The 21,850-nt window shown below is 41.1% G+C and overlaps 2 protein-coding genes across 2 annotated transcripts; both read right to left on the reverse strand.

Annotated features, from left to right (window-relative positions):
- Positions 1-1,215: 1,215 nt before the first annotated feature.
- On the reverse strand, positions 1,216-4,319 carry uts2r4 (urotensin-2 receptor 4). Its single transcript, XM_044028455.1, has one exon. It carries the CDS (start codon positions 3,528-3,530, stop codon positions 2,457-2,459), a length of 1,074 nt encoding a protein of 357 aa, XP_043884390.1. The 5' UTR covers positions 3,531-4,319; the 3' UTR covers positions 1,216-2,456.
- A 356-nt stretch (positions 4,320-4,675) lies between these two features.
- Positions 4,676-21,466, reverse strand: zgc:92360 (uncharacterized protein LOC436988 homolog). Its single transcript, XM_044028452.1, has 11 exons — positions 20,839-21,466; positions 19,110-19,240; positions 18,622-18,713; positions 16,147-16,229; positions 15,949-16,061; positions 13,601-13,747; positions 12,232-12,315; positions 11,991-12,053; positions 9,801-9,872; positions 7,981-8,212; positions 4,676-6,437 (listed from the first exon to the last, which is right to left on the reverse strand). Exons 1-11 carry the CDS (start codon positions 20,924-20,926, stop codon positions 6,409-6,411), a joined length of 1,134 nt encoding a protein of 377 aa, XP_043884387.1. The 5' UTR covers positions 20,927-21,466; the 3' UTR covers positions 4,676-6,408.
- Between the last annotated feature and the right edge of the window lie 384 nt (positions 21,467-21,850).

The following is a 21,850-nucleotide window of genomic DNA, read 5'->3' on the forward strand; positions in this document are numbered from 1 at the left end:
GTAAAGCCTCTCCGTCTCTAATAAATCCATTCTGAGCTACATGTATGAGGCTTGGGAGAAATTTCTCTAACCTCTGTGCTAAAACTTTGGCCAAGAGCTTAGTATCTGAATTAAGGAGCGATATTAGTCGATGAGATTCAAATTAGAAAGGCGGTTTATTTGGCTTTATGTTAATGACGAGGGCTCTGGAGAGAGAAGGTGGCGGGGAAAATAGCAGCCTTTCTCTGAAGGTCTTGTAGTCTTAAATAATCACTTGTGTTCTCTTCACATCTAGAAATTGAATAATATTCTAGTATCCAAACCAGCCAGTATATTTTAGCATTAATATTAAAAAAAGAAAAATCATCATTTTTACACACTTCAGTTCAGTTTAAAAGGGCCATCCCATTACATACTATATTGAATGTCTGTCCACATATGAAATAAATGTAAATTGGAGTAAAAGATACATGAGCATACAGTATATTTCAATATACATACAGGTTACATTTAATATGGCAGCCCATGCTCTAGCACAACGGATTTTGGGCCCATAACCAGAGGGTCAGCGGTTCAAATCCCGGCACAGATCAGGCACGGTATGTAACCATCATTGCTTCCCAGGCACTGCAGATAAATGCTGCCCACTGCTCCTGTGCCTGGTTGGTGAGTGTCCACTTGCATGTAAAAAAGGTACTGATGAATGAGGTCCATTATGAAAAGATTTTGTAGCTGTTTTTGATTGTCACAATCCAGTTATGTTTGGAGAGGATTCTTTTTTTTATCACTTTGTTACTTAAAATGTGCTGACACATAAATCAGATCACTGAAGCTGTGTAATTATCATGCAGGTGTCTGTGATACTATTCTTTTTCAAATCAATCAAAGGCGTGACTTGTTTAAAAGTCATTCATGATATTATTGCTACAATCAGACACTGGCCACATAACACGTCAACTTCTTCTGCATGTGTCCCGTGCAGCAGAAGGATATTCAGGACAGAGCAGGTTCATTTAACAACAAAAAAAAAAAATATATACAAAAGAGGTGAGATGAAGTACAATCCTACTGTGACAATTTACAGGAGGACTCCAAAGAGCTGTTACCCGAGGCTGAGGAATGTTACACGACGCAACCACATTCCCTGTAGGGATGATAAACTGTGTGTGTGTGTGGTGTGGTGTGTGTGCAGATTGAGGGCTTATAGGAAAAATTATAAAGCTTTTTTAACGGCAGAGTTATTTAATACTATCATATTTTACAAAATATGCTCACAACATTTGGAAATACCTAATTTGCAGGATTAGAGAAAAAAATAATACACTTTGTAGATTTCCACAAAACGACACTTTCAAGATATCAGACAATAGTTTTGTCTATACTGAAAGAATGACATATGGGGGACATAAGAATCATATATTGGGCTTTAAAAAAAGAATTTAATCTCATTGTGCAGTCAATTTTAACATTTTAATGACAAATGCAAAGAGTAGGGCATAGCTATAAAGCTTGATTGAATTCAAGGGAACTGTCATATCTTGGGTGAGGTATGCTCACTACTTGTGTCATTAGAATTCATATTTTCTAGTTTGCATGTTAACCCACATTTGAAATCATTGGGTATTCTGTATGAATCCAATAATCACAGCTCGTGTTGTAGAATTCGAAACTGTGAGAACATGCATATTCTTCAATTCATGAAGGGAGTCATGGTGCTACTTCATCCAAGGCCTGAGGCCAGGCTTTCATATGAGCAAACGAGCACCTGTGGCGATTGTCTCTCCTTAGAGCAACTTTATAAACCTTTTCATAACAGCGTCAAAATAACTTTTTCTAATAAAAAATCCCATTTCACTATGTAAGGTACGTGAACAGGTAGAGCAGCTGGAAATACACTGTGAGAGTGTGCAACGTTATGATCGTGAGAGACTCTAACAAGTTCAAGAATATTGAACTGAGGTCAGTGAAAAAGACTAAAGACCACGATGGTCCCAGCTCGGCACGGCACGGCACGCCACAGCACAGGTTGCCACTACATAAAAGCGCCTGCATGGTTGCATGAAACTGCCGTGACTTCGTTTTACACACGACACACAGTGGCTAGTGACTTGCAAAGCAGTTGTTTCCAGTGTAACTTCATTGCCCTCAAACATTTTGCCACAGTTTAAGTTACACGGTGAATTATGGGTGCGTCCCGTCACTGAAGCAGAACCAGTATTGTTTGTTGCCACTGGAAAAAGTTTGTCGACTGCTGCTTCCGTTACTGCTCCAGAAGTTCTACCCAGCAGCAACTCCAGGAATAAGGTGGTAATGTTTCCAGCATTCATAAAGTTTATAGAAAGTGCTGCGACAGAAGTATGACATTCTACAATTTTGTACAAAATGACAAGAACAAATATGTGCTCAGTCTATCTGATGACGAGGGATTAAGACTCTTGATCTTGAGCAACTATGATCCATCATCATTCATTTTTCTGCTAAATGTCCTGCATGGGTGTCGTCACAGCCGAACATGGGTCCCCCCGACTGGACCCCACAGACTGACTCTTCTGGGCCAGGTAGTCTTTATAGTTGCGTGTCAGAAGAGTGTAAAGAAATGGGTTTATGCAGCTGTTCCCATAGGTCAGACATGTGACGACAAAATTGACATAGTTGTGAGCAGCTGGCGACAAAGCTTTCAGAGACTCCGGAGAGAAGAGTTTAGCTAACTGCCATCCCCAAAAAGGCAAGAAACAGGCCCAGTAAGCCACCACGATGCTAAAGATCATCGAAACGACTTTATGCTTCAATTCTTTCCTCCGGGCAGAGCCACCGCTACATCCTAATTTAGCCTGTGCTGTCCAGTAGCGCTGGGCTAGGCCAACATACAGCCCAACGATTACTAATCCAGGCACTAAAACACTTGTGCAAAACAGCACAGTGATGTAAGCCTTGAAGGCCTCGGGTGTCCAAGTCGGGAAGCAGATCCTCTTGACCAAACCAGCAGAAGTGGGTTTGCGCTCGCTAAGTCGGATCATCACCATCATGGGGAGCGTCAGTACGAATGCTATCCCCCATATAATTCCCGCCACTAGCCGCTGTTTGCGCGACGAGAACCTGTGCGCGCTGAAGGGCTTAGCCACAGCACGATAGCGCTCCAGGCTCATGGCGACCAAGATGAAGACACTGGCGTGCATGGTGACGAGATCCAGACTCAGCAGGATGCGACAGCCAACCTCGCCGAATAGCCAGTCGTGGACGAAGTAGGTGCAGACCACGAAGGGGATGGTGGAGAGGCAGAGTAGGTCGGCCAGAGCCAAGTTGATGATGTAGACATACATGGAGCCTGTTCGCCGCAGAGCAGCAGAGCGAGTGATGATGAGCGTATACGTGTTGCCCGTAAAACCAATGACACACATGATTATCAGCGTGAAACCGAGCAGCGACGTCACCCACACCTTCCCACTGCCTCCAGCAACGCCACCACTTCCCTGAGGACCTCCATCTTCAGCCTCTGCGCTCAGGACAGGTCCCAGCTGCGGAACGATGGTGGCATTATGGGTGCAGTTCATGGCAAGTCAGAGCGTGAGAGGTCAGGTGTCAAAATGCAGACTTATACATGCAGTTTTCGGCTTGTTGGTTTGATGAGTTCAGGGTCTGTTCAAGTCCACAAAGGGTGAAGAACGCAAACATTGCTTCTACAGGATCTGGGATTTTTTAAGAACTTAGTTGTTCCAGGTGAATCCGAGCCGAATCATCAAAGGCCACAAAAGTGAGGGAGCCACAACTGCAGCAATCTGCCAACACACTACTATCTGTGAACTGCCTGTGGCTTACAAAAGGCCTCAACATTCCCTCATACTTCTCTAAAATCAAAAACAGCGATAGAGCTGCGAGCAAAAATTCAATCCATCAAGAAGCCACAGACATGGAAGGCGGTCTCACTCACAGAGGACAGTGTTTTCTCCGCTGCGCTTCAGGCTGAAGCAGATGTGAACAGGGTCAACTGGGAGCAGCAGAGAGGTACAGAGAATCAGGACGCTGCCTTTCAACTGGACAAACTGCTCCAGAAATCTCCTAATGAGCTCCTGCAGTTCAGAGAGAAGACCGGCATCTCCAGAGTCCGTCGGCAAGATTAAACATTTAAAACTCGACAGACGAAGCAGGACTCTTCATCCGTGCAGCATCTTCAGAATCCTTCTTCTACTTCTTCGTCTTGATGGAGTGACCTAATCAAATGAAAATCCACGGCGACAGCAGACAAACTGTCAGCGTCTCTTTGATTTTGCAGCCCGTCTTTATCTCCCCGTTTTGATCCGAGGCGGTTGTGTCTGTGCTGGGCAGCCTGTTTTCTGGGCAGCGTCCTCTCCCTCCTCTCCTCTGTCCTACCTCTTTCTCACCTTGGTGAAAAACTAGCGAGACCCTATAGATTCATGAGGTAATTCTTCACAGGCCTCAACCGGCTGCCTCTGGACACCGAGGTGTAGTTTTGGACACAAACTCAAAAAACACGACTGTCCACAGCTACACAGACACAGGTGCAGGTGTGTCTGTATCTACAAATGTTGCTGAATTTTACCTTTCATACATTTATTAGTTTTCTCTGTAGCTTACAGTAAAAGTACTTTATCTGTGCATTTGGCTGCTATAAGTTGACTGTGCACAAAAAAGTGTTTCTTCTTGGAAAACACAGAAATCCAAGCTCCAAATCGAAAAATATTGTTGAATACAAAACATGTTTTTATTAGTAATGAATCGTTCCATGTGTGATGCCAGTCAGCCATGGTCAAGCATAGGAATGCTTTTAAAACAATATATGGCACCAAAGGTATCTCTTTTACAAACAAACTTAAAATAAAGAAAGAAAATAAAACACCTTTAAAATGTATCAGCTGGTTGGTTGATGTACAAAACAAGGGTAAAATAAGTTATTAGTGGATTTGAATGCTTTTGCCACATGGAGGTGCTGTTGGATCATGTACTAACCTCCAGAATTTCCACCCTTTTTAAATTCAGCTGCACATAAAAATCTCATTCACTGACTTTATTAACTTTCTAATGAGTCTTGAGCAGATGTAATAACAGCTGGAACTCTACAAACATAATCAACGCTTGCCTTTTCATTGATGAAAAAACACAACACAATTAAAGTAATGTCGGCGCCGTGACGTAAACTGAACTGCAGTGTGTCACGAGAACCTTAAGTTTGCCCTGGAAGTTGAGCGAAAGACGGCGTGAACTCAAACTGCGCATGCACATGCACCCTCCAGCCCATGAACACTGAGAAGCAACACTCTTTGTAATAGTTACAAAGTTCACACAAAACAAGCAATGATTAACAATGAATAACAAACAAAAGTAATTCTGAATCCACCAGTGATTTCAACAGTTTTCTGTACCAGTTTCACCCATTTAATCCGTGTGCCTTTCGTTTATTTCCCCTCTCGTCATACTTGTTTTGTTCAAGAGGACCAAGGCACTTATCATCTTAAAGCTAGGGTAAGTAAGTGTGGAGAAGCTAGCAACAGCAGGCTAAACCTAAACATCCCACCGCTACATTATGCCGCGTTCCATTTAAATCGAAACTCGGTTCACCGCGTTCCAGTTGAGAAGTTGGAAAAGCAAACGTATCTCAGGTTAGCCATTGTTAGCCACTGTTAGCATAACAACACAATCTGTGGTTATGAATAACACACTGCCATGTGTACGATGGATTTACTGTCAAACAAATCCGACCAAGGAGGTATTAAAGGTAAAAGTATCCATGTCCGGACGCCCCGTGACCTTGGATATTCCGAGTTCCGACTACAAATGGAACGCACCATTCGTCCCTCCTGTCAAAGCTCTGCCCCCCAAAACACTGGAAGTTCGTCCTCTAAGGTAAAACTGTGAAAGTGGGCTGCACTATCGATGACTATTACATGATAAAGAGCATTTGGCCAATTAAGCTAAGTGTCTCGGAGACAAATTACAGACCCTAGCTTTAACAAAGCCATTTTATCTAAAAGTATATCGAATATCTATCCAACAATATCAAGTTAAATCCACTTACAACTGCTCCATCTATATTTATGACCACATTTTGTTGTTAGCATGAAGCACGAAGAACAGACGCAGAATCTAAACACGCTACATAGAAGAAAAAAAAGATAAATTTAGTTTCAATAATATTGGAAAATAATCCCTTTAAACTGCAAAGTGCAGAACCACTGCGGCAATACATGCCAAAAAGAATTAACACTGCAAATGTATTTATTTATTTATTTCGGTCATGTGTATTTCGAAGCGATCAATGATTTTTGCCTTGGTCCTCTTGTTTCACAAGGGTTACTGCCCAACAACACTCCAGTGTGACCAGGACAGTCAAGTGTCCCCCAAAAGTATTAAAGGAGCCATAACTGACGTGGGTCCTGTGTCAGACTGGTGATGGTCCTGTAGTCCTCCAATCCGTCAGTGTCTGTGCTTGAACATGGCCTCCACTGAAAAAAGAAAACACACATCTATGTTAGAAAATGTTGAAAATAAAGCTCTTTATTCAACATTTCAAATTTTATATATGACATAAAAACCTTTGTCACCCATGACAAAGGTTAAAGAAGGTCCCCTCCTTTCTTAAACAGAGGTAGTAAATCCATAGCTTCCCCAGTGAGACTGGCTGGATTGTTCACAGTGTCCATAAATAAGACAACTTCTACAGAATAAATACATGTTTGTGAAACCTAATTACGTTTCTTAAAAAAACAAAACCACAAAAAAAAAAAAAAAAAAGGGTCTTGTGAATTCACCCGTAAACATTTGCAATACAGTAACTCCAGTTAACAGTTAACAATGTTTCCTCTGCCTTTATTCTTTCGTACAGAAATGTTACACTTGGCTGATTCTTGCCAATTTTCACATTCATAAACAACACTAAATAAATAAATAAATAAATAAACAAATAAGTAAATAAAACAAGCAGCCACATCTGTTGGTGCTCAAGAAAGAAATGGAACTGTATATTTCAACAATTGGCCCTGAGCAAAACAAAAAAACCCAGCTCAAACTATCAATATATGCAGACTGTTTTAATGTCTTTACTTGACTTGATGTTATACGGTGATATTGCATTTACCGTCTTATGTTTTGCATTATTGACATGTGTGTTTATGTGTTTATTTAATTCCTCTTTTTTTGTATTTCCTATTTAACTATTTAGCACTAATGATTTCAATGTTTGTAAGTTTTCTGTTTGCAATACTGTGTTTATTCACACACTCCCATCATTATCAGAGGTTTCTGTTGTTTTCTTTGGTTTGAATTTACATCATTTGCTGTTCTACCACTTTAACCTCCACATCCTCGCAGGGCAGTACAACCTCGACAGGTCGCCAGTCAATCACAGGACAAACATACAGAGACAACGGCCATTTACTCACACCCACAGAAAATTTAGAGTGTCCAAATAACCACTGCACATTTTTGAACATGCAAAGGCCACACAGAAAGGCCTGGCCCGGGACTTGGACCAGCAACCGTCTTCCTGTGAGGCAACAGGGCTCGCCACGTGTGCCACTTGTTATATTCTGTAATTTTACAGTGAGTGTCCTTCGTTCTGGTTCGGCCAAAGCTGAGGCTGAGGGTGGCGCCTGGTTAAGTGGACCAAACCAAGAGCTATTTCAGTGTTGTGTGTGTGTGTGTGTGTGTGTGCAGGGGTGTTTGTCAGGTTACTTAGAATTAAAATCTCCATTTAGAGATAGTGAATTTGACTTTTTTAAGTCATTTAACCCATCCCTTTTTTACACACCAGCAGTGAACCAACACAAACAATTAGGGAATTGGGACCTTTGAGAGCCTGGGATTTGAAGTCCAGTTCCCTTCTGCTAAGCCAGTTATTTTTATATTAGTTGACCTTTTAATTGGCCTCAAAATTCTGAATTTTTTGGACAAAGTAAATTCTGTTTTTTTAACCCCAACTACATCCTGACTGTTTGGTCAACAACCGTGAGAATGATGGATCATCAGCTGCTTGGTGTAGCGACTTACTCGTGTACTCCTGAGGAGACATCGGAGCACTCATGACATCGTTGAAGAGTTTCACCCACTCCTGCTGGTCACTCTCCGTCTCGCAGGTGAACAGGAAGTAGCGTTCGGGTGTTTCTATGGTGATGCCGTGTTGCCAGGCGCTGTTGCAGTAGGTCCCAGTAGGTAAGCCTGTGTAGATGCTGTAACCATGGTCCCGGTTCCCCAAGAAGACCTCACCTTTGGCAAAGGCATCCTTCAAGCAGAATGAGGATGAGAAGTTGACATTGACAGATGATGTTGTCACAATGTCCCTCACATAAAGAAGGAACCATTGTATATACATAGTGTGACCCTTTGTAAGATAAAAGTCCACAATCAGCTTCAATAAACATCCTTTTCCTTTCATCAACTAGTCTCCTTCATCTCCCCGGCTCAGTTGGACTTTTCGGGAAATCCGACACCTATAATTATTGCTCTGCTCCGCTGAACTGTTGCGTCAGCGATTTAAGCAACGTGAGCCTTTTAAGAGTTTCAGGAATGTCTCTGCGATAACCACTGCAATAAAAAAAAAAAAAAACCCACTGTAATCATTGACTGACGTTCACAACATCTCAAACACTGTTATCTGGATGGTTCTCTTAAAAGGTTGCGCAAACATGGGAAGTCCTGCAGAAGTGTGGCATTAAAGGGGTAGTTTGGGGTTTTTTAAAGTGTCGCTGTGTGAGGTACGGACACATAAATTATGCTGTGTTCCATTTACACTCCAAAGTCGGAGCTTTCCAGAGAGAAATCGGGACACAAACGTATACCGGACTAGCCACTGTTAGCAGTAGCGGCGGCTAACAACCTCTACACTGTATTTGAGGCACAGAACCAGCATAGCAACGTGTAAAACGGATAAAACCTAAACAGTATCATGTGTACAAATGATTAAGTGTGAATCAAATATGACAGAAGTACTATTAACGGGAAAATAAGCAGTGTTTCTATGGGGGCAGCTACGTGTGCACCATGTGCCGGGAACCACCTTGACATGCTTGTTCAAACATGGCTGCCGTTGGGGACACAAGAAAAAACAGATTTAAACCACTTGGCTAATCAGCTAATACTGTAACTCTACTCTTAATCTATGTTTGCTCATGTCGACGATGTCACGGGAGCACGTTTGCCTCTTAATCTCACCATTATCAACCGTAAGTGTGTGTCACCACAGCAAAGTCCATCGTGTGAAATCTGAAATAGAGTGATTCATCGACTGCTGCCTTCACCAGTTCGTGCAAAAACATGCTATCCTGTGGATTTATTCCTCATTCAGTTTTACTTTTAGGGACATGAAATGACTAAATGAGGCAGCAGTAGACCAAAAATGCACATTTTCTCGAGGGAGTTTGGAAGCGTGAGCAAATTACAAGCTTCAGGTATCAGTCAAAAAAGTGGTCTCATGGTGAGATAAAGAGATTACACACCTAAGCATGTGAGTTTGTGGCTAAAATCTGTAAAATGTCCCTTGTGGCCCTGCTTCATGGAGGGTAAGCGTTCTTGTCTTATGAAAACCCGAGCTTCCACTCCTCAGCTGCACACTATGAAGAGCCATACAGTATGTACACTTACACTGGGAATGAAAGTACCTTATATCGCACTGAATCATGGCTTCATATTCCCCCACATCATCTACTTAATGCAATTTACTTGATGGAAAAACTAATAACTTCTCCCTCCACTCCTTATAGTGGATTCATTCATCAAAGCGCTGCCATTGGGTGCAGGAAACAGACCTGCTGTCCATCGAGCAGCAAATATAAACGGACGATGAGACTTGAGCGCGTGTCGTAATGTCATACCAGCGGGTCTTTGAAGTACATGAGTCGTCTGTGGTCGAGGGTGAACCAGCGCTTCTTGAAGCCTTCCGTTTGCTGCACAGACAAAAACACGACAAGAGTCAGGTTTGGTGGTCGAAAGAAGACCAGGGGAGACAGAGATGAACGAGGCGATGCGCAAGGCAGCGTTTTCGATCGTCAGATTCCTTTAAATAGATTGTCTGGTTCATAAAGTTCTGAGTTGTGTGTTTTGTGTTACAATTTAAAACCAAGGTGCAGCATATTTCATTTTAGCGGCACAAGAGTGACACATCAGGTTTTCAAATCAGGAAGCTAAACTACCAACCCAAACAGGATTTGAACTTGTGTGGGGGAAACCCCATTACATTTACAGTCCAATGTCTGATCCTCTTGGCCACAGTAACAAGAAAATTAAGTTTAGTTTAGTGGAAAGTAACTTATTTATTTATGTAGCATCCACAATACTAAATAATGAATGTAAAGGTTGTACAGAGAGTGATATAGAATTAGATTTAAAGATCTAACCCTTAAAACTAAACACCTGCCTATAGATGTCACCTATGACAGCACCACTGAAAGATCTATGGAAGTGAATGAGACGCTTATGATCTTTTCACTCAAGCAACACTTTGTCAGCAACTCCTTTCACATATGAAGGAAATGAATCATGGCATCCGTTTATGCTGCAGATCTCTTTCACCCTGACAGACAAAACCGGAGTGTCGACAATTGCGCATTGTGCAGCAGTGACAATGAGGATCAGGTTACTTGTGCAGGTGCTTGAGTCTGAATGTGACGCGAGAAGATAAACGAACGAGTTTGCATACAAGTGCCAGTGCGCGACGACGCATGACCACAAATTTGAAATTTGTATGAATGCCTTGAGTGTTTGTGAGCTTCTGTAATCCCGACATATGTCTGTGTTCTGCGAGTTTATTTCTGGGCTTTGACACTTGAGGATTTAGTGGATTTAGTGGCGGAGTGACAGACGGCGAGGCGGCCACGGCACCCGCTCGGCTGTCAGTCAGTCAGCCCCGTCAGGCTGCAGTGGCAAGCAGACGCACTGACAGCTGGGCTAGTTACCCTCTTGGCCAGACTTCCATTCAATTAAAACAAGGGAGACAGTGAGACAGGTTCACAGAGCAAGCTTTAAACTTGTTAGAATTAAATCGAGTCTGTGACTGAAATCACAATAAACCTGGAATAAATGACAGGTGGTGTTTTGTTGACAGGGAAAATGTGCAATTAACACTACATTCATACGGTGACTGTACGAAGGCAATAGAGTCTGAACATTTGGTGTGAAAAAAATACATTACAGTACATTATTGAATACTTCATGTGTAAGCTGACTCCTTATTTTATCTTCTGATAAGTATTGGACATTTGACAAATTCAAGATTCAAAATAGGTAGAGTGGCTAAAAAAAAGTGAATTTCCCCAGTGTGGGATCAATAAAGTCAGATCTAATCTAATCAACCCTTTTAGACTGCTTTTTTCAATTACTATGTTAAAACATAGATACAGAGGCTATAAGAATGTGGAATATAGAGTGTCTCATATTATTTTCACCAACTTTAGAAACACACCTGAGCAAAAATTCTGAATTTGTGAAACTTTGTAGAACTACGTCACATTTCAAAGTTTGCTTGGTTCGTTTTTAGGAACAAAAATAAAAGTCTTTTTTAAGACGTCCGCACAAATACCGCTCCTCCCGATTTTTTTAATAAAAAAAAAAGTATTTAAAATTACTCATAACTTTGAATCAACAACACATAAGACAAAAAAAAATGCATTTTGGACATCCCCCCCAGGATGTCCAAATAAGGAGCTCTGCGCTATTCCCACAGCAATTTACAAAGGATGCGGATTAACGTTTGCCTTTTTAGATAAGACATCATTCTGCCACTTTAGAAATATTGCCTAACCCAAGTGTGACCATTTATAAATCAAAAAGATGCTGAAAAACCAACACATGCCTTTATCTAATGTACTTTTTCACTGGCCTCCCAAAGAAAACCACTGACAGACTTGACAGCTCATCAAGTGCAAACACAAAAGTGTGGGTGAGGGGGGATTTTTCCCAAAAAGAAAAAAAAAAAAAAATCAATCAAACACTCTAAAATACACTCAAGTATAAATAAAGGCGTGAATCGGTGTGTGTGTGCGTGTGTGTGTGTGTGTGTCATTTACCCTGGGTCCAGTTTTTTCCATGTATCCTTCCTTAAGAAAATTGCGCGTGAGTTTCGGCACCAGCTGAAATCAACAATGGGACAACACTGGGTTTTAGACTCAGCCGGCCTGACGACACTAACGCAGCTCCATCCATCACATTATCAGTGCCTCACCTCACAGACATAAAATCAATAGAAAGAAAACTTCATTTTAAATCTCAACTATTATTAGCAGTGGGTGTGTGTGTGGGTGGGTTCACCTCAGCATTCGTCGCCCCAGGAAACGCCACCTTTAGATAGTGAAGCTGAACCGCACGGATGGCATTGAACCAGTCTACGATCTCCTAATGTACAGAGAGAGAGAGAGACAGGTTAGGATATAGAGAGTGAGGAAATTGCATGCATTGTTCATTTATTCATTAATTAATTCATTTAGTATAGTTTTTAAAACACATCATGAAGTGGGTTTTCCACCCATGGTTTCATGACAATTTGTTTTGGTCACGTGACGATATAGTTTCATCATTTAAGAAAAATGTCGTGCATTAAAAACAAAGGTTTTTTTAACTGTTCAAAGCAATATTTTGTCTTCGTTTTACCATCGTGCCTGTTGTGCGACTTGAAAACTAAATTCCATTTTCATTTTCATTTTAATTACAAAAACAAAGTCTTTGTTACTTATTTATGTGAGTTAACACATATTTTTTTGTCTGAAACAATGATTCCTAATAAAAAAACACCCGTCGGTCGAATTCTAACATATTTAATGGTTATAGACAATACATTTGCTAGTATTACAAAATCTGCCATTACGTCATGATTTATATGCTATTATATAATTTAAAATTAACAAGTTACATTAGGGGTGGGGAATAAAATCTTTACAGTGAAATATCACAATATTATATAACTTTGGATACATCAAGTATCGATTTCTTTTTTTAGCATAAAATGTTTTAACTGATGCTACAAATAAACATGAAGGCTTTTGTGCATTAACATAACCAGATGCCAATATACAAATTTCTACTATAATATACTAATATACTATTAATTTCAACATTGCGATATCGTGATAATATTGTTTTGTGACTTAAATATCATGATAATATCGTACCGCTGTGTCTCTTGTCATTCCCAACCCTACATTACATGTACATAAACGCACAAATAACACCTAAAATATGATTGGACAATCTTATTTGACTTAAATTTCACTGCAACTCCATGGAAATTAAACAAATCTTTTAAAATAAGGACAACAAACGACATTGTTGCTCACCGAAACAAGTATGATGTCTTCTTAGAAAGTGTACCCTCTCATATTGTCTACCAGATAAAAGACGAGGCACCGTGATGCTATATTAATAATATAATGATGTCGCTGTCAGACCACCAGGAATAGCTCGACAGTCTGACAACAACAAACTCTCTAAAATGATGGATGTGGAACTTGAATGCCACGTGCTCATAAACTCCCATCAGTCAATAAAACTGCTGTAGATGATTTTAAAAAGGTTTGGGAGACTCGCCCACAACAACATCAATCCAGAATATTTCAACAGACAAAACATCCCCCACTGGAACCTGTGCTGCAAACTGAAATAACTTTATTACTTTGAAACAGACCTTGCCATTTTCATGGTAGAGAAAGATGTTGCGAGTGCTGTAGTCTTTTAGGTACGTGATCTGCAGGCCGTTGGGGTTTCCTATCTTCTCCGGCTGGAAGGTCGCGTTGACGGTGTCCACCTTGATCACCGCTTTGGGCTCCTTAGCCTGCGTGAAGGGGAGGGGGGCGGGGTCAGTCAGAGACGTTAAATGACTACAGATCCAGACTGAGAACAATTAATTGCGGGTTTGAAAAAGAGGACATTTGACATTTGTTGATGATAAACTGTGACTAGAAATTAGAGCTGAAAGAGCTTATTAATCAATTTCTGAATTAATCAACAACTATTTTGATAACTGATTAATCGGTTTGAAGCTTTTTCCATGATTAAAAGAAGTTTTCCAATTGTTTAAGCTTCTTAAATGTGAGTATTTTACTCATTACTTTGCTCTGGATAACAAAGAAATGATTAAAAGTGAATTTGTGGACAAAACAAGACATTTGAGAACATCATCATTTCCAGGTTTGACGAACACCGATCAACTTTTTCTAAGGTTTTCTGATATTTTATGGACCAAACGATCAATCGAGAAAATAATTACTAATCGATTATGAAAATAATCGTTAGTTGCAGCGCTACTAGAAATTATTCTATTCTGCAACCATTTTGACCGTGAATTAATTGGTTTTTATTATGATTATAACAAGTAATCAGATCTTTCAGCTTCTTAAATTGAAATATTTTCCGGTTTCTTTGCTCCACATGACTAATAAATAATTAAAAAACATGTGGACAAAGCAATACATTCGAGAAAATAATCACTTTGAAACGGATCTTTTTTCATTTTAAATATTATAATTTAAACCCTGACACTGATAATACTCCATTACACACCTGCATGCATGCGACTATAGGATAAAACGTACATTATTTTATCTTCCAGGATGATGTAATTATTAAAGTAGTTATCAAAAAGGTCCATGTACATGAGCTACTCATATAGTTAAGGAGAATAAATCAAAGTTATGTTAAGTAGAATATTTTTAAAGTGAAGAGTCACATGGCTCGGGGGCCAATTTATAAATAGCCAAAGTTTTAAATACATACATAAATATGCAAACAAGAACCGATAAACTCATTAAGTGTTGCGCATAAAAGTGAATTTATGAAGTGCAAGCGTGTATGTGATTCAGGCCGAGGGCTACAGTATATTCTGTGCTGTCTGAAACCATGAAACCACGTTTAATAAGATCTAGAGTTGTTATCTGCACATCAGGCTGCGTCACTGATAATCATCGTGTCAGGAATAAACACTCATGCATGGAAATGAGTTCGCGCATCTGCGTCCTGATGTGAATTTGAACAGGCTGTTGTGACGGATTACTCTGACTGTATGAAACTCTAAATAATAACACGTCTTGTGTCCATCGCATACAAATATGGAAAACACAGTTACCATGATGTCATTTAGTGTCTGTCTACACAGTATTTATCCTTTTATTGAGGTCACAAGTCCTGTTTTTATAGCTTCAAATGTCTAATTCCCTCTGATATCGCGACTCATATCGCAAAAAATAATTCAAAAAAAATATTCAACATCACTCAGCCCTACCCGAAATCAGTCCAGTTACTCGAGTCATCCATTATTAATCGATTACTAAATTAACCGTCCACTATTTTGAAACTCGATTATTCGGTCTGAAGAATTAGAACCAGTTTCTGTGATTGTTTTCAGCTTCTTAAATCTGTTTTTTTTCTTTGCTCCATATCACAAAGAAATCATTTTATGGACCAAACGATTAATGGATCAATCGAGACAATAATCGACAGATGAATCGATTATGAATCTTCACTTCCTTGAGCTGACATCAAATGACCTCCATCGTTTCTGCGTGATCTGGTGAATTATTAAGGTATGGCCAAAAATATGTAGTCATGGTGACCTTTGACCCACAGTTTATCTGTTCCCTCCAGGTTTTCCTGAGATACTGATAACCTAATGCCTCCAGGCAGCAGGAGAAGGTGAGACAAATTGACTGAGGGACCTGAATATTTTACCCACTTCAAGTCTCTCCGGAAAACCAACTCACTCTGCTTGTGTGGACAGTATCTTGCTCCATATGATGCTACAGCCCAAAACCATGTGAAACCCATGATTTATTGATATATGGACATCATCTCTCAGATCACACTTTCACACATGTGACGATAAACAGTTACAGACGTGTCCTTTTCTTTAAACGTGTGATTATGTAGGTTAAATACTTTTTAATGAACGCATTTGTGGTTTGTGGGCTGCGTGTCTGTGACCGGCGACCTATAAAGTTCATTACAGGAGGTTGCGCGTAATTAAAAGCCGCCGCTTACGTCAAATTTGGTGAAGTACTTCAGAGTCCCCTCCCTCTCCGAGAGGACGAATCGCCTGCTCAGGAACTGCCCATTGTCCCGCCCTCTTTTCATCAAGATACCGTCTCGGGTTCCTGTAAGAGTCCAACAAATGACGTTCATTCATTTGCGTACGCGTGCGTAACGTACGTACACGCACGCACACACACACACACTCACCTTCCTCATATGTAAAATTCTTCCCCGGCTCAGTGAACTCTTGCCTTTCGTACTTTGCTCTTATCCACTGCTCCCTCAACACCCTGAACACACACAAAGAGAGGGCAGGTCAATAAAAGGTGGCTCATAAAAACCGAAAGGAAAGGAGAAGGGACAAACCACAACAACCTCACTTCCTGTCATGATGATAACAAAAAATATTTTAGTATCATATCTCAATGTAAATATGTCCTATTATACTGATGTGTATGTTTTGATGTTTGCTTCTTTCGGACGTGAAGAAGGCTCCTGAAAATGAAAGGTCTTAAAACTCAAGCCAGTTTAGTTGCTCTTGATGTTTCAGGACACTTATTTTCAAATACCTGGTAATAAGCTAACTTATAGTTCCTGTAAGCCGGCTCATAAAATAATAGAATATAATAATAATTATAATCAATTAATCTCTCGCTCCATCTCAATCTAATCTAATGTCACCATACCAGTAAACTAGTGAAGTTCATGTGAGGAAGAGGAATAAATCTGCCTCCCGTGAAAAGTCTGTAGGTGACTTTACAATAGAGCTGAAACAATTAATCGATGACTAAATTAATCGACAACTATTTTCATTCATCATTAAATGTGAATATTTTCTTCATTTCTTTGCACTGGATAAAAAAGAAATCATTAAAAGTGAATAATTTTTATGGGCAAAACAAGACATTTGAGAACATCATCCTTCTCCTTCATCCGCTCGGCATTTTTGAAGGTTTTCTGATGTTTTATGGACCAAACAATTAATCAATTATGAAAACAATCGTTAGTTTACAACACTGTATTTTTAATGTTGGCGATAATTGTGTTACTTTGGTGGTACTTGGTATAAAAAGTTTGAGAACCACTGTTTTACCGTAAGTTATTTTTGATGTTGTTTGAATTGAATCTGGTTCTTTTGCTGTGTTGGATGGATCAGGAACTATATTGTGTGGCGCGCCTCGATTTGCACCGCTTGTGATCGAGATGGGCGGAGCGACACGATGAAACGGTGACGAGGTGAGAGCCGTGTGCACGAGAGCAGGGATGGAGAATAAAGTCCGCCTTTTCTCTCTCGCCGCACGTTACATTTCAGCTGTTGGAGCCTCCTCCTGTTGTCAATGATTTATCCCATCCTCGTACAGTATGTTATGTATACGTGAACACTTGCAGCACTGTTAATAGAGTAACTATCTTTTAACAGAGCAATTCAATCTGTGACATGTAAGGAAAGGTGTTTGAATTTATACATTTGTGGAAAAAGTGACAGCCCTACTGTGTACATTCATATTCTTATAACAACACTTTGTGTGTGTGTGTGTGTGTTTCTTGCTGTGACCTGAGACTTTTGATAAATCCAACATTCATATAATTCCTCACATTCCTGCCTGTCGGCTGCCCACACAGCGTCAAGCAGTCATCCCACTTCAATTTAATGATGATTTTATATTCCTTCTACATTCCTTTTATATTTTTATGAATGCAAACAGGCCCGAGTGCCCAAAGTAAAGACGGCGCCAACCATCACCACGTGACACCACGCCGCCCAAGTCCCCGGCAATTTAAAGGGGCCGCGGTCACTAGGCAACCATATTTGCCATATAACACAGCCGTGAGTGCCCCAAACACACTCATTTGAATGTATTAACCTACACGTACAGATAATGGTGATGGAATGGTAATGGAAAATAAATAAATACCTCGTACAATCATTTTATTCGTATATGTAAAGGAGACTGCAGCGTTAGAAGTCTCTTAACTAGGCCTAAGCTTGCCCTTTTCATCTGTGGCCCCCAAAATATCTTAGAACAGCCCTGGTGTAGAAAAGACATTTTCTACACTAGAGTCTCCTGAAGTGAAAAGATTCCTCCACCAGTTTGGTATCTCATGACTCCTCATTTTGGTATTTATGACGGGAATGAGGGCGACTTTTCAATCACAAACATGAGTAAAGAAACAATGCACAGTAAATCCTGCAGTTGTTCTCTGTCGAACAGTATTTTATGTTCCTTATTGCAGAATCCCTGGGTCATGGATCGCATTATCGCCATTGCCGGTGTTATCAAGGTAAAACGTGTTACTTTTCATTGTAAAATGCACAAAAACAGCAAAAAGTGTCGGAGAGCAGAAACAAAAAAGAGGGTGGGTTTGCAGATAATGGTGAAAATGACAAGAGAGTTAAAGTTCTCTCTCTTATCTTATCTCCCTTATCGGTCATGTTGCTTGTCCATATTTTAAAAAAGGTCCACCATGCAACGTTCAGCCTCCCAAAATGCCAGGAAACAAATATTCGCTATGTAGTTATAATGTACTGAGTCACTCGGAGTCATGTGATAGTGGCAGAAAGTAGATCATAATCTTCCAAAGAATGCCCTTTTCCTCCCAAACTCAAAAGTATGTATCTGTGGGTGGGTGTATGTGCGTGCGTGAGTGAGTGTGTGTGTGTGTGTTGCCGTGGTTACTCACTGACAGTCTTTGTGGGTGGGTTTGTAGTAGTAGATGGGAACAGCAGCCTCATATTTACTCTTCATCAGCCTGTTTCCATTCTCAGCCATGAACTAAACACACACACACACACACACACATGCAGACAAACTTCAAAATGTTCATTGTCATTATTGCCGTTATCTATTCGCGCTGATTTCCTGTGGGTGGAAAAACTTTAGCATAAGCAACCGTCGTCCATCAATAGACTGATAAAGTCGTGTAACAAAACATCAGTTTCATTTGAAATGTTTTGCCGTTTCTTCTCAGCATTTTTACATGGAGGATGTTATTGATTTTTGACTAAATTAACATTAAAAAGAAAAGCTGCATTAAACATGCAACCACTAACTACAGATACTTTTTGGTGTATTTTATGTTCTTCGTGATGAAATTATTATCCAAAAAGTGTATGCCATGCAATTTAAAGGGCATTGTGTGTGAGCAGCAAAAAGGGGGCGGGGTCTTACCTGCATCTCATGGTCCTCCCAGCGAGACAGGCTCAGGGACTTAACCTTGCTGATTTCGGGGATGTTGCGATGGATTCCTGAGCATGCCAGACAGATGAACACCCCCAATGAGCAGGAGCCCCAGTCAGGATCTACAGAGGGCAAGATTGACAGAAGACGTAGAGTAGAGTATCTGGGGCGACACTAGCTCAGCGGGAGAGGTCATCAAGACTAGAAAAATGACCAATTACTATATTTTATTAACAGAATAAACAATAGTCCACAGACTCAATAGATACAGTATGTTTTTGGTTACAAAAAAAAGCAACAACTCTTGTTGAAAATGCTCTAAATTATATTTTAATTTACTGATTTATTTGGTTGAAAGTTGTAAGTGTTGACTTGCAACAACACAAGACTGGCACGCTTGCTTTTAATGAAACAATGGCTAACAGTGACACTTAGCCCCTCAACAGTAGGATCACTTGATAAAATCCACATCTGCAAGAATACAGTCACCGCTTTATCTCACTGTTGGAAACAGGAAGCTGAATTCTATAAACCAACGAAAAAATCAGGGTGTCTGCTGCCATGGACATGGGAGCTGATCGTCGATACGTTTGTGTCAATAATCTGAACCACTGCAACTTATCAGCTAATCATATCATAGTTTTTTACGTCAGTTTGCGTTGTTGCAGACGACCGTCTCCTTTCATCTTCACATTCCCTTCCCTTTAAATGGTTTAATGGTCTGAATATATAGAGCACTTTTCTAGTCTCGACCCACGTGGAATCGAACCCACAACCCTTCCAGTTGAAGGACAAGTCGCTCTGCCACTGACCCACTGTCGCAGAACACGACATTTTGTTTCAGTGCTTCAATACACCTCACGTGTATTTACATTCTTTTGAATACAAAAATGGGAAAATTACACATTGTTGTCGGCTGGTAAAGCAGGAAAAGCCGCGTGGCCACAGAAACCCCGCCCCCCCCCCATATCCATGTATCCAGGTCTGCATCCATTTTGGATGGTTTCTGTGATTCTCAGGCCGTCGAGCTTGCAGGGCAGGTTTTCCAGAGTGGACACAACCCCCCATTCTCCCCACAATAAGCCAATCAACCATCACTACTACGACTCCAAAGCTATTCAAAAAAAACTTTAAACATATGATGCCGTTATTGATAAATGGTAATAATATCTGCCTAATTCCACCAGGCTAATAAATGGTCGACTCCTGATCGTAGACTTTAATAGAAATATGACAGAGAAACTGTGATTGTAAATCACTGTCTTAAACCACTGCTTTTCTTTGGAGCTGTTTTGCTTATTTGGGCCAGTGGAGAAAAGTAGCAGCAGATGAGGGCGTGTGCACTGACTGCAGCCCGAAACTCCCCGCATGTCGAGACTTGCTTGCACCTCTTGAAAGTGTCTTCTGTGGCACAGACGCACACCTCAAGCTCGAGGTGTTTTCGCTTACCTTCAAGCTCCTCCCCCTGACTTCTTACCTCACCTTGTCACACATTTATAGTGAGAGAGAAAAAAAACAAAACAACAAAGGCTGAAGTTTTGTTTACGAACAGATAACAAATACTTTGCGCTGCAGTTTGTTAAACCATAATAATTAAACGAGGAAATAAGGCGTGTGCTTCAGTGATAAGCCTACTCCTTTGACAACATGGCACCTTCACGTCTCCCACCACGGCTGGACAAAGTCTGATTTTCGAACACATTTCAACTCATCAGCCTACCTGGTGCGCCACAGTCCGCGCAGGTGTCATTTCCAGGGTTTTGCAGGATCTCCCTCAGCGCTCGAGTGGCTCGCTCGTTTGCCGACATGTCAGCAGCGGTGATTCCTTCACTCTGTCGGGAGAGAGAAGGGGTGGGGGACGCGTAAAGGTGTGTCCTCTCTGCGCGCTCGACTCCCCCCTTTCAAGTCGTGTCCAACGGGGCAAGTGCGCACAGGTACGGAGCAGTCAGTGCGCTCCGAGCGCAGGGGAGGCGCAGCTTCTCAGCTCCGCTTAAATAACTAACAGTTCGTGGCCTCTTTAGCAACTATTCAAACTCTCTCTCCTCTCTTCGACACAGTTCAGTTAAAAGCAAAACGACGCGCTGCTTAAATCTGGTGCCAAATTCTCCACAGTCCCCGCAGCAGCAGCAGCAGGGATCATGTCAGCAGGAGCGCCTGTCTGTCTGTCAGTCAGTCAGTCTGTCTGTCTGTCTGTGCGGGGTGGAGGAGCGGCGTGCACTGACATCCAACACTAAAGGAAGTGAAATGTTCGAACTTGCTTTTCCGCATAACCCCAATCCGCCAGATTGCGATGCATGCGCTGCAGCAGACGGGATTTAATTACGAGTAACTTGCCAAGCGAGTGTGATCTCATTGCTGGACCGACCCAACAACAAAGGCACCTTAACTCATTCAAGAACCCCCCCACACACACACACACACACACACACCTCACTTAGTTTACATTAAAGCTGCAGTGCGAGATTGTTGAGTATGGAAGCGTATTACTGCCTCAACCTGCGCACGAAACCAGGGGGTGGGGGGGAAATTGAACTTTAAAAACAGGCCTCTTGGTTTGTAACCACAGATTGTAACGCTCCAAATTGGAGGGTTGAATTAAGAACGGCATCCGGCGTAAAAGTACAGTTTTAAAGTCGGTGTATTACAGGTGGTTTGGATTTAAACAACCCTAACAAGGCGTGGTTGATTGTCAGTGCTGCCACCATTTCAACACCTTGAGTCATCGAGTCAGA

The sequence above is a fragment of the Solea senegalensis genome, linkage group LG6 (assembly GCF_019176455.1).
Source record: "Solea senegalensis isolate Sse05_10M linkage group LG6, IFAPA_SoseM_1, whole genome shotgun sequence".
Taxonomy (NCBI): domain Eukaryota; kingdom Metazoa; phylum Chordata; class Actinopteri; order Pleuronectiformes; family Soleidae; genus Solea; species Solea senegalensis.